The sequence below is a fragment of the Cynara cardunculus genome (assembly GCF_001531365.2).
Source record: "Cynara cardunculus var. scolymus isolate 2C chromosome LG 10, CcrdV1, whole genome shotgun sequence".
In the NCBI taxonomy this organism is placed as follows: Eukaryota; Viridiplantae; Streptophyta; class Magnoliopsida; order Asterales; family Asteraceae; genus Cynara; species Cynara cardunculus.
In genome coordinates, this window is record NC_037537.1 from 263,283 (window position 1) to 276,228 (window position 12,946).

Here is a 12,946-nt window from a genome sequence, read left to right on the forward strand (position 1 = left end):
ATATATATATATATATACTTTGAAACGGTGGTAGTATTTATCATGAAGAAGCAACAACTATCTCCTTCTCCTCCGTCTTTCTGAAACACATCACACATAGCAAACAACACACCTCCCTTCGTCTTCTTCTTCGTCTTCCTCTTCCGACCCACCTCCTTAATCTTCAATCGCAACTTTTCCCATCAATTGCATTCATAATCTCAAGTTACAAGATTACGTCCAACGTTTTCTTCCCTCCGAGAATTTGGTCTTCATGGAACAACCACCTAATTCCTCTTCTCCCGATCAGACTGTCCAATATTCACCCCAAGACGTTGTTGTCTTCCACCCTCCTGATAAAATCCAATTCTTCGTTCGTATGATGTCCGAAAGCAAAACCCTTGTCCTCCATGGAAACCCACAAGATAAAGTGCATTCCATCCTTCAAAAGATTCAATCGCTCACTGGAATTCCCGTTTCTGAGCAACGATTGATTTACGGCAGGAAGCAGCTTCAGTCCGACCAGACTTTGTCTGAATGTATGATCACAAACGACTCCGGATTGCACTTGGTGGGTCGAATGAGGAGCTGTTGGCATCCGGAAGCTTGGCAAGTGATTAACGATTTAGTTTCAATGATTTGTAGGTTATTTAGAGGAGAACCTGAGGCTAGTACTGAGTTCGTCAAAATAGAGTTGATGGAGTTCTTAAGCATGATACCGGAGAACCAAATCAATCATGCTGCCGTCAAAGATCACCTCCATATATTTACATCTTCTTGTGTTCTTGAAGCTCTGGTAATGCTCTATATGTCTTCAGATAAACGTAACAAAGATTGTGCTAAAGAATCTATTCAAGAATTCATAACTTCTATTCGCTTCATGTTACCACAACCTGTATCTTCACAGTTTGTGCCTCTAGTCTTAGAATTATGTAAAATGCTTCAAAGTGCTGCTGGATACGATGATTCTTTGTACAAATTATGTCGGGGTAGTTTAGGAGTTATGGTGAAGAATGCAAAGAATTATCATAGTGGTGATGATGATGATGATGATAACAAGGTGATCATTTCATTACAAGACATGTTTCCATTTGCAGCCGAGCTTGCAAATAAGTTATCGAGGGGTTTGGTTTCAAGTGTGGAGTCTCCTAGTAATTTTGGGCCGTTGAGAGGTGATGTGAATGATTTTATGGCCTTCATGAAGCCATTGAAGACTGCTGTCAAATATCAGGTGGTTTCTCCCCGACCAATGTTGCCATCTAACTCCAAATTCACAGATGCAATCAACAAGGCTGCTGTCAAATATCAGGTGGGTTCTCCCCGACCGATACTGCCACCGAACTCCAAATTCACAGATGCAATTAACAAAATCAAGTTTCTTTATGTGCTTTTTGATGGTTTGCTGACCACATTGGTAGCATGCCTTAAAAAAATGGAGGTTTTGGTGATTGAAAAAAAAGAAAATGGTGGATGGGATCAATATCTTGTTATATTGAAGGAGTTGCATGATATTTCTAAACTCTACCGAGGTGGAGAAGAGTATTTTTGGACGAATTTGAAGGATTTCAAGCGTTCATTGTGTCATTTGATTGTTAGATATGCGATAAGGGATGAGGATTATGGATGGATTCTTCAGCAGAAGGATGCTATCAACTTTGAATCTAGGAGGCATTTGGTAATGCTGCTATTTCCAGTGGTGATGGATGAGAATGATGATATCCATGAGATGCTTATCAATAGAACACAGTTGTTGGCCGAATCTTTTGTGTATATTGCACATGAAGATCCTGATAGGTTGCGTAGCGGATTATTTATGGAGTTCAAAGATGAGGAAGCAACAGGGCCTGGTGTACTGCGGGAATGGTTTTTCTTGTTGTCTCAAGAAATCTTTAATCCTAAAACTGGTTTATTTGTTGCTTGCCCAAATGACCCTAGAAGATTCTTTCCAAATCCTGGTATGGTTTCTATCCTCTTAACACACACATATATACATATGTGTGGGGCTTAATCATTTGAGAACCTACATCATGAAACAAATATATGTTAATCAATATTCTAAATCATAGTCTTAGATAATAAAACACATATGAAATAACACATGATGCACAAGTTTTCATGGTTATCACAATTTCATGGGTTCTCAAAAGAAGTTTCCATATATATATATATATATATATATATATATACACAAATGATTCATCTCTTTATCTTACCAACATTTTGCTTTAGTGAAACTACTTTAAGTTGTGTTGAACCTCTAAGACTTTAGAGGATTTGGTTTTTAGGCATGAAGTAGGATAGGTTGGCTAAAGATACACATGATGAAACATCAAACAAGTCATGGTTGGCTGAATGCTACAACTCCAAGTCCCCACAAGTTCTGTTAATTTTTTTGTCTGTTTGATTGTTGTTACTTACTTTTAACATTGTCATCCTTTTTCCAAGTTCAGTATGTCCCACAAGCCTACGTGCCCCACCTTCGGGTGGGACATACTGAACTTGTTGGTACTCAACTTCGTCAATCTGGTTGAACAGCCTCCCAATGAGAGCGAGCCAAGACTTTGCTTGCTGTTTGTGTTTGGTTTGGATTGGTTTGTATATAATGAGCACTAGAATATGGTATGAATATGTCCCCTCTATACTTGATTTCCCAAAGAGTGGTTTTTCCAAATTTCGCATTTTTACACCTGTTATGGGATGTGTTAAGGTTAAAACTGTTGAATCATAGTTATTTATACCTGCCTTTTGATAGAACAATCTTGAAGGCGGTTTGACTTCAATTTGCATTCGTGTAGTTAGTACTCAAAATTTACAAGATCTTTGTTCTTCTTTCGTTGCAGCATCCAGAGCGGACCCTTTGGACCTTGAATATTTTAACTTTGCAGGCAGAGTTATCGCCTTAGCCTTGATGAATAGAGTACCAGTTGGTATTGTCTTTGATCGTTCATTTTTCTTGCAATTGGCTGGAAAAAATGTGTCTTTGGAAGACATAAAGGATGTAGACCCGTTCTTATATAGTAGCTGTCGGAAAATATTGGATATGGATCCTTTAGCTGTAGATGAAGATGCCCTTGGTTTAACGTTTGTTTGGAATGTCGACAAATTAGGAGCCATGGATGTTGTAGAGCTTTGTCCTGGTGGCAAAAATATGATCGTAAATAGCAAAAACAGGAAGACGTACGTTGATCTTCTTATCCACCATTGTTTTGTGGTGTCTGTTGCTGAACAGATATCACACTTTGCTAGAGGATTTACTGATATCGTTGGCGGAGAAAATATTCTGAAAATGTTCTTCAGCAGCTTGACGCTTGAAGATTTTGATAAGATGCTTCATGGGAGTGAAACTGATATTTCCGTGGTAGATTGGAAAGCACATACAGACTATGAAGGTTATTCACCAACCGATCCTCAGATATATTGGTTCTGGAAGGTATGTGCTTGCAAGATTTTAGCTGTTCTTTCTTCCCTTTTAAGCCGACGATTCTTGGTTCTTATTTTTTTCCATGCAATATCAATGAAAAAGGGGCTCGATGTTTTTAAAATCCATGACTTTTTGACAAGTTTTTAGGCATTCTTATGTAAAGACCTCAGTGGCATTCTTAAAACCTGTCAAAAAGTCACGGGCTTAACCATCTACACGTCAGTTGGCAATCAAAACGATGTGCTAATTGGCCGTAAAGTTAGGGACAATGCCTTCAAGATTGATGACTAATGGCTTGATAGAAAGAAGTGTAAAAGAAATGTACTTGTATATTTAACAAGTCTACAAGCGACCTCTAATAGTGTAACTAAAAGTTCTATAGAATATAGAGATGTTGGACTTGTAGCTAACATAGTAGACTAGCTATGGGGACATGTAGCTTGGGTAGGAGACTAGATGTAGGGATCCGTGGGCTAGCATAGCAGACCAGATGTAGGGATCCKTGGGCTAGCATAGTAGACCAGATGTAGGGATCCATGGGCTAGCATAGCAGACCAGATGTAGGGATCCATGGGCTAGCATAGTAGACCAGATGTAGGGATCTGTAGCAGACTAGATGTGGGACTTGTAGCTAGCGTAGCAAACCAGATTGCAGGCCCGTTATGCAATCATTTCACCCCTCAAGACCCTACTCTTAGTGGTACTTATTGGGCCAAGTTGGTTTTATCTTTAAGAGGTAGAGGTCATGTCTAAGGGCATCTCATCCCTCAGACCCTACTTTCAGTAGCATTTACGGAATCACTTTGGTTTATCTCTAACGGGTAGAGGTCATGTCTACTTTCAGTGTGATTTACTGTGTCAATTTGGTTTATCTCTAAAGGGTAGAGGTCAAGTCTACGTACTCATACCTTACTTTCTTCGGGTGAGTTTGGTTTGGATATACAGCTAGTCTGATTCTTTTTCATCTAACTCGAGCATGTTATGCAGATTGTTGAAGAAATGACAGGTGAGCAGCGGAAGGTTCTTCTGTTCTTTTGGATCTCCATGAAGTATCTACCAGTAGAAGGTTTTGGTGGCTTAACTTCGAGGCTTTATATTTACAAATCCAAAGAATCCTTTGATCATCTGCCTTCTTCTCATACATGCTTCTATCAAATCTGTCTTCCTGCTTACCCATCAATGGACGTGATGAAAAACCGCTTAAATGTCATCACTCAACATCATGTTGGCTGCAGCTTCGGTACTTCTTGAACACCCGAAAACCCGACAATTTTGACACCAATTGCACATATTAAAGATTGGATCGACTCAAATTGTACAGAAAGTAGACTAATGGTTTCTTGAATGTTTGTTTTTGGAATCAGAAATGGTACCAGTGCTATGCTTTCTGCTTTTTATCATCCATCTTGGTTAACTTGTTGTATACCCATGCAGAGTTATGTGCTTTTACAATTAAGCAATGCAATTAGGTTTTACATCTATTTCACTCTTAAGTTTGATGCTATTTTACCCTTCTCAACTGGCAAATAAACAAATAAAGACTACACCATGGGGATCTGAATCTGATCTATTAAGCTGTTATTTTGAGGACCCCATTAAATTTGTCGAAGTGAGCGAAAACTGATCCACGGTTACCAAAAAGAAACAGAAAAGTTTGACGTTATTTGCGATTGTGGAGACCGTTAAAGAAGACCAATATCCCAATTCTGGATAAATGTTTTGTCCTATAACTTAAGTCCTATAAAACACTTTATTTAGAGATATAGACATTTTTAAGGTCATATAAATCCAATTTTATTGTAGTATTGACATATATGATTTATGGGTTCTTTTTTTTTATTTTTTTAAATGTTAGTATTTCTAAAGACCACAACTAGACTCGTGATGGATTTTCATAAGGGAAAGTTCGGTCCCCAGATTACATGACTCCAAATAAACGACCAATACACTTAAAACATGTAATTTCGAAATAATATGTAATAAATGCAATACACGTCCAAAACTCAGCATTTAGTAATTTAAACCGGAATAATGTCCCCAAAGTTATACGAGTCAAAAGCCTCCACACTTATGTGACTACTCAATAAAAGTCAACATAAGTCAAAATATACATTTACCCAAAGTTTATGCAAACGCATACAAAAAAGGGCAAAATGCACAAAATAGCAATCTACTTTCATAAATTTCTTTATTATAGCATTGTACTTTCAGTTTTTCTTATTACAGCAATGTACTTTCAAACTATTTTTTATTAGGACATTGTACCTTGACAAATTTACCCATTATAGCATTGGGTAACCTTTTAATAAATTGTTTGGTTCCCATTTGGAGACGAATCATCCCAACAATGGTGGATTTTGACCAAACCATATTTTTTGTAGGGTTAAATGCATGAAAATAGCAATCTACTTTCATAAATTTATTTATTATAGCATTGTACTTTCAGTTTTTCTTTATTACAGCAATGTACTTTCAAACTATTTTTTAGATCATAGCAATGAAAAATGAAAATCACTAATAATGATGTGGCATCCACATCACCTCATTAAAGCCACACAAGCAAAAAAATCAAAGGGTTAACCGGTTTAAAAGGTAAAAAGTTACCCATTGCTATTATGAGTAGATTTTTTAAAGTACAATGCCTTAATAAAAAATAATTTGAAAATACATTGCTGTAATAAAGAAAAACAAAAGTAAAATGCTATAATAAGAAATTTTATGAAAGTAGGTTGCTATTTCATGCATTTGACTTTACAAAAAATATGGTTTGGTCAAAATCCACCATTGTTGGGATGATTCGTTTCCAAATGGAAACCAAACAATTTATATTTTGAAAATATATCATAAAGGTATTAACATCAAATAATCCTCATATATACAATAAATCATCAAAATCACACGATTTATGATTTATTTAGTCTCAAATATAAGCATTTCGCAACACTTTATAAAATCAAATGTGCAAAAATGCAATATCCTCAAGAAATTATTCACATTTTGATAAATCTCAAAGAAAAACTTTTAAACTGCAAAATAGACATTTTTGCTATGTTCAAAATTTTCACAAAGCAACTTGAAACTCACCTTGGTAGATTAAGTTAAACCTAGATCGCAAACACAAACACCTCAGGTCTAGAAGTGAACCACAAATCAATATATATATTAAAGAAGAAATCATGAGTTGTTGAAGTGGCTTCTCCTAGAGCCTAGAACCTTATTTCTCTTTTTTCTCCTTCATTCTTTTAATATTCACTACTATATTTTTTTTGTCAATTTATGTTTTTTTCTTAAATGTTTGCATCAACTCCCAACCATTCATCTCCTTCTATATTAATTCAAATTCCATAACTCCAAACCATTTATCTCCTTCTATATTAATTCAAATTACATAACTCCAAACCATTCATCTTTTCCAATCAATCATTTATTTATATATATAAAAACAACAACTTTTTGTTCATCTTCATCTCTCACATCCTCTGAAATTCTATCTTTATCTTATACATCTCTAAATTTATTTTATTCATCTTTGGTTTTTCTTCTATTTTACTATTGATAATCTTCATTGTTTTTTTGTTTTTTCTCTTCTCCTATAATTTTATGAATGTTTGTATCGTTATTTAGATTGCATTATAGTTTTTATGCATTATGTCATGAAGATTTGAAGAAGTCTTCAAGTTCAATATTTGATTTTTTGGTTACAATACAAGGTAATAATTTTATATTGATTTATTTCATGATTCTGATTGCATTATAATTTTATTTATGTTTGTATCGTGATTTTGTTTGTATTATAACTCTTATGTATTAGGTGAAGATTTGAAGTGTTCAAGTTTACTATGTAATTTTTACTTATGTTGAAATTTTTTTGATTTGCAGGTTTTCGAGTTCTTTAACTTTTATATATTAAGTCTTGAAAATTTGAAGTTTTCAAGTTTGAGTTGTGGGAATTTATGATTATGATCTAAGGTAAGGATTTTATGCAAGTTTATTTTGTAATTTAGAATGTATTAGAATGTTATGTATGTTTGTATCATGATTTTGATTGGATTATATTTTTAAGTATGTTCTTATCGTAAGTTTAGTCGTGTGATAATTTTATGTATGTTCGTGTTGTGATTTTGATTGCATTATAATTTTAACTATTGAGTTATAAATATTTGAAGTCTTTAAGTTTGGTATGTGATTCGTATGGTTGGTCCATTCACTATTGTGTTTTTAAAGTCAAGGTGTGTGTTGAGGATGAAAAATGGTACATGCACATCATCCTTTTTTGTGTTTATACATCATAAGCATCATTACACAAAACTAAGTTTTTTGTTATCAAAACTAAGACAATAATAATTTCTCTGTCTATAATGAATCCAATTTAAATTTCAGTTTTTCGGTTTTTGGCCAACCATGATTAGCTATTGTTTACAACAATCGGTAAGCTTATAATATAACGAATGTTATTGCTTATATACCTTGCATTGTATGATTCCTCAAGATTAGAGGATATTATATTTCWTTCAACAATTAATAAAATACTCTTATTTTATTTCCCATTATTTAATTGTATTATAAATTTAGTTATATCATTTCTTATATTGTGATTACACATTTAATTATTCGGATGACTATATGTACATGAATTTATTTAAAAAAAATCTGGAAAATAAGTGTTACAAGCTAAATTGAAAAAATTACTTTTGCATACACCTAAGATAGTGCTCAATATTAATCATACAATACTTGCGGGTTGCGGCTAACAATTTTTATACAAATTGAACTTCAATAAAATTATTGTTCTGCAACCGAAAAATATAAAATGTATGAATTTCTTTAGTTACAAGAAACAATATCAATGAAAAAAATTTGCATAAAAAACACTCCAATGTAATCACCATCTTATATTACAATTGATTATGAAATTACGTTTCACCTTAATTTGATTATGTATTTTCTAACAAAACAAGTTTCATCACTATGCAACACACGGTGTGTGAAATAAGAACTAAATGGTTGTTTAATGAAAAGTTTTCTATCATATTTATCTTTATTATTATTTTTTTATTTTTATTTATTTATAATATACAATCAACATATTAATTGCTAAACCTTTCATTTTCCTATTTTTTTAACTTAATTTTATTTATTTATTTGTAAATGAATTTGAATCCACAAATACATAAAACTACATATATTTTATTTTATACCAATAAATGTATATTTTTAATTACATCACAATTGAAAAATAAATTTTAAAAAAAATTATCGTCATCGCGCAACGCGCGATGTCAAACACTAGTTAATATAAACTTCAAATCTATAAAGATCCTCATACTAGAGCTTGAAATATTCAAGAAACTTACCACATCAAGATTTTGAGATCTCCCAACCAAAACCCTTCAATGAAATCTTTCCAATTCCAAACACCGAATCTTTGTACCCTTTAACATAAATACACACTAAGATGCTCCAAATCCGATCCCAAAAATCGCACCAAAGATGAGAGAAATGGAGAGGGAGGAAGTAATAAGAAAACCCCCTAGAGAATCGGGTTCAAAAGCTAATCTGGGCACGAATGCAGGTTTTCATGCAGCTAAACTAGCATGGACAGTCGTCTTTATCCAGAATATCTAACAAACAGACTCTGATGCGGGTTTTCATGCAGCTAAATCCGCATTGACCACTATTTGACTTCTAAATGTCTCTTTCTTAGGACTTAGTATACAAATATACTCAACATCAATTCCCACCATTGCAACTTGATAAAAAATACATTTTAAGGTGAAATATCAAATGCAAAAATACATTGTGGTATGTGACTCCCATATGGTTTTTTTAAGCTTCAAACAGTGTCCCATATGATTCCTTGTAACATGCGATACGATTTCTCGTGCTTTCCATTTTCTTAAGTTCAATCCGCAACTTACAAGCTTCGTGCTTGTTTTGCAAAAATTCGAGATATGTGTATGTGCTTATTTGATTAAGGTGCTTATGTATGTACGTACACACCTGGACTAGTACGATAGGGGTTGGGGTGCTAAATATAACAATCCGAAATCTTCAATGACCTTAAAGAGAACCAAAAGTATGGGACTAATGATCTATCGAAAAAAGTTACCTTTATTCATTTTTTTATTAACCTGGATATCCAACCCGCTATGCGAGCCGACTAATCTCAGGGCGACTACCTGCTTTGCAGATAGCCCGGAGTCACCGCATTTGAACCTCTGTGGCTACAAGTTAATTTTTATCTCTCTTTGGATTTGAACCTGAGACCTCCTGGTACTTTTGACATTTGGAGTCAAGCTCAAACCAATCAGACACCACCCTTTATAGTTAACTGACCGGTTTATTTTGGTTCGAATTGTTCGGGTTTGAAATTTGTTTTGTGTAGAAAAAAGGGTCGATACTTTTGAATAAAGAAACAAGTGACATATATGAAATTATTTGGAATTAAAAAAAAACCAAAGTGATGCTCATTTTCATCCAATCATCTCCTGCCACTTGGCTTTTAACACAAACTTTGACCATGTCAAAAATGTAAATTTGACCTCCCTCTATTCCTCTGCTGCAACTTCAATGGTGGCAACCACCGCTGCTGCTACTGGTTTCTCATCTTCCTCCACAGTCTTTTTGGCCTCCTCCCCCGCCGGAGTCTCCTCTTCCATCTTTGCCTGAGTGTTTTCCGGGACTGCCTCCGTCGTCACCTCCACCGGAGTTTCTTCCTCAGCTGCCTTCACCTCTTCTTGTTCTTGAGTCGTCTCATCAGTTTCAGTCTCCTCCACCACTTTGGTCTCCGATTTCACCGGTGCCTCCACGGTTTCCGGCTCTTCCACTGCTGGTGGATCGTCGGCAATGGCTTCTTCCGTCGCCTCCTCCGTTGCAGGTGGTGCAACGACCACCGGCTCTACTTCTTTTGGTGCTTCCGGGATGCTTTCCACCTTTTCCGGCAAAATGTTTGCAGCTGATTCAACCTGATACATCCATTAAAATCCAAGAGCAATATGATGCATTCATTCCAAATCCGGTGTCAGATCATAAATTTTGTTAAAATAAAATAATTATATTTACGATATTTATTAAATACAATTAACGATTTACGATCAGGGTTTTTACTTTCTAGGTTATATTAACTATTCAAACTCAGATTTACGTTTCGATATATTAATTACTTGAAATTTGTAACACGGTTGGGTCATACGCTGCTGCGACAAACAATATCAATCGTGACAGAAGCCACCATTCCTCAGTGGATTTGCCACGTATCATATCATTAATCATAAGTTCAAATCTCGACCCTTTCATGAACATAATAAAAAAAACTTAACAATTAACGAATTGGAATTAATTAAAAAACCGATAACAAAAAGGAGGGATAGATGAGACCGGTTACAAAGTTAAAAAGAGTAGAAATTACCTCAACAGTTGCCATTGGAAAGATATGGAAGAAAATGAGAGAAGAAAGGTGGTGTTTGAAATAAGAGGGACATGACGTCTATTTATAGACCTTCATATCCATTTTTTATTAAAAAAATATATTTATTTAAATAAAAATAATTAAGATTTATTTAATTGAAATTATTCAGTGAAGGAATGGGACATGTGATTGAGTCGTTATCACAACACAACTATCATTTATTATTATTATTTTAATAAATGTTAAAAGAAAAGTTATATATATTTTATTTTTGAATTTTCAGGAGCTTTATGCTTTTTAAGAGAAACATGATAACTACAGTCTACAGCCAAAGCCTCATACGAAGAACACATCAATTTTTTAACGGAAAAATAATAATAAGTTGATCGAATCACATGTGATTTTACGTTATAAACACATATAAAATTATATATGATTCATCCACGATATGTGAACTTACACATGATTTGTTTGTTTTCATTTCTTTTGTATCGTTATTATTTTATTTTGAACCTCCTTCTCTCCCCCCCTCCCTTCCCTTCCCTCTCTGTATAACCAATAAAACTCAATCTCAACCGCTTATTTAATTGATGAATATGTAATTTAATAAAAGTTTTAATTGTTTCTTGATATAAAGTATTGATCATAATTAATGAACCCTAGTCATCTTCCATAAATATTCAAATCATAATAAATGGACTCTTATCATTTCCATAAATATCTCAATTAATTGGGTTGTATTGGTTGTACAAATGTGATGGATTGCATTTGAAACGTCATATATATATATATATATATATATAGGGTTGGGTTCACGTGAGACCAACATGTTTTCGTGAGACCACATTTTTACATGTAACCTTCACAGCAAAAACACTGTGAAGGTTTGAAAAAAGTCGAACCTTCACAGCAAAAATACTGTGAAGGTTTTAAAAAGTCACCTTCACAACATTTTGTTGTGAAGTTTCAAATATAAAATGTTGGTCTCACGGGTCTCACGAAAACAGGCTGGTCTCACATGATCCCAAGTCTATATATATATAAAGAGAGAGAGAGAGAGAGAGAGAGAGCTTGGTTCAAATATTAACCAAGATTATTGTGTTAATTTTGTTAACCAAGCTCAACCAATGAAAATCCATCTTTTATCTAGATTCATATTCATCTCATAATTTAATGACAAGGGTAAATATGTAATTTTAGTTTGTATGTTACTCCATATCATTAATTAGGAGTTACAAAATCAAAAAATCTCATAATTGTTGTTGATTTACTATTGATCTTGTTTTTTCTATAATATTGATTTATCTATCTATAATGTTCTTGAATTTGTGATTGTTAAAGGAGACCCAATAGTAAAGTTTTCGATATCGTACAAGCTAATATGTATAAACTCATTGGAAAACAACTCGATAACAACGGGAAGGTTAAAATGTGTTTCACAAGTGTTCATATGTACACTAGCTGCATATCTCAACATTGGCTCGCTCCTGAATGTGTTCATAATGAAAGAACTATTGTTCACAAGCTGTTCATATTGTGTTCATACATGTTTTTTTTATCTATTTTCTTTCTTGTAGCGGCTATTCTTATTATGTTCATATTGTGTTCATAAATGTTATGCAGTCTAAGTTCATATATATGTCAATTTTTGTTTGTATTTGACACAATGATTCATATATACATATGTGTGTGTGCGTGTGTGTGTGTTCATATGGTTCTTACATTAACAAAAATAATGATATTTTTTTGATTTTGTAACTCCCAATTAATTATATGGGAGTTACATAAAAAAGAAAATTACTTTAATACTCTTTTCCCTTTTGTTCACATATGTTTTACCATGATTAATCACAACAGTATATTGTAAGAATCAATGGCTAAGATTGATTAACAAAGTTAATACAATAAACTTGGTTAACATTTGAATCAACCCCTATATATATCTATACTATCTTATAAAGCATTTGGCTAAAACTCTTAAAAACTCTTAAAACTCTTAAACTCGTTCATCCTTAAACGATTTCAACCCTATCTGATTTTATCTCATATCTGAATTCGTGTAACTAACTGCAGATAAATATAATCAAATACAGGATAAACATCTCATTTTAAATATAAAAAATCTAAAATATAATTAG

At 33.6% G+C, this 12,946-nt stretch overlaps 2 protein-coding genes across 4 annotated transcripts; one reads left to right on the top strand and one right to left on the bottom strand.

Annotated features, from left to right (window-relative positions):
• The first annotated feature begins 208 nt into the window (after positions 1-208).
• On the top strand, positions 209-4,822 carry LOC112520261 (E3 ubiquitin-protein ligase UPL5-like). 3 transcript variants are annotated; one of them, XM_025128559.1, is made up of 4 exons: positions 430-518; positions 625-1,934; positions 2,820-3,409; positions 4,388-4,822. In XM_025128559.1, coding segments are annotated over exons 1-4 (2,166 nt in total). In that variant the 5' UTR covers positions 430-516; the 3' UTR covers positions 4,652-4,822. The 3 variants fall into 3 exon arrangements, with proteins under 3 accessions (XP_024984326.1, XP_024984327.1, XP_024984328.1); XM_025128560.1 differs by having other exon boundaries at positions 462-550; XM_025128558.1 differs by having other exon boundaries at positions 209-1,934.
• Positions 4,823-9,826: 5,004 nt separating this feature from the next.
• On the bottom strand, positions 9,827-10,855 carry LOC112519777 (fibrous sheath CABYR-binding protein-like). Its single transcript, XM_025128032.1, has 2 exons — positions 10,809-10,855; positions 9,827-10,365 (listed from the first exon to the last, which is right to left on the bottom strand). The coding sequence occupies exons 1-2, from the start codon at positions 10,821-10,823 to the stop codon at positions 9,949-9,951; spliced, it is 432 nt and encodes a 143-aa protein (XP_024983800.1). The 5' UTR covers positions 10,824-10,855; the 3' UTR covers positions 9,827-9,948.
• Positions 10,856-12,946: the final 2,091 nt, after the last annotated feature.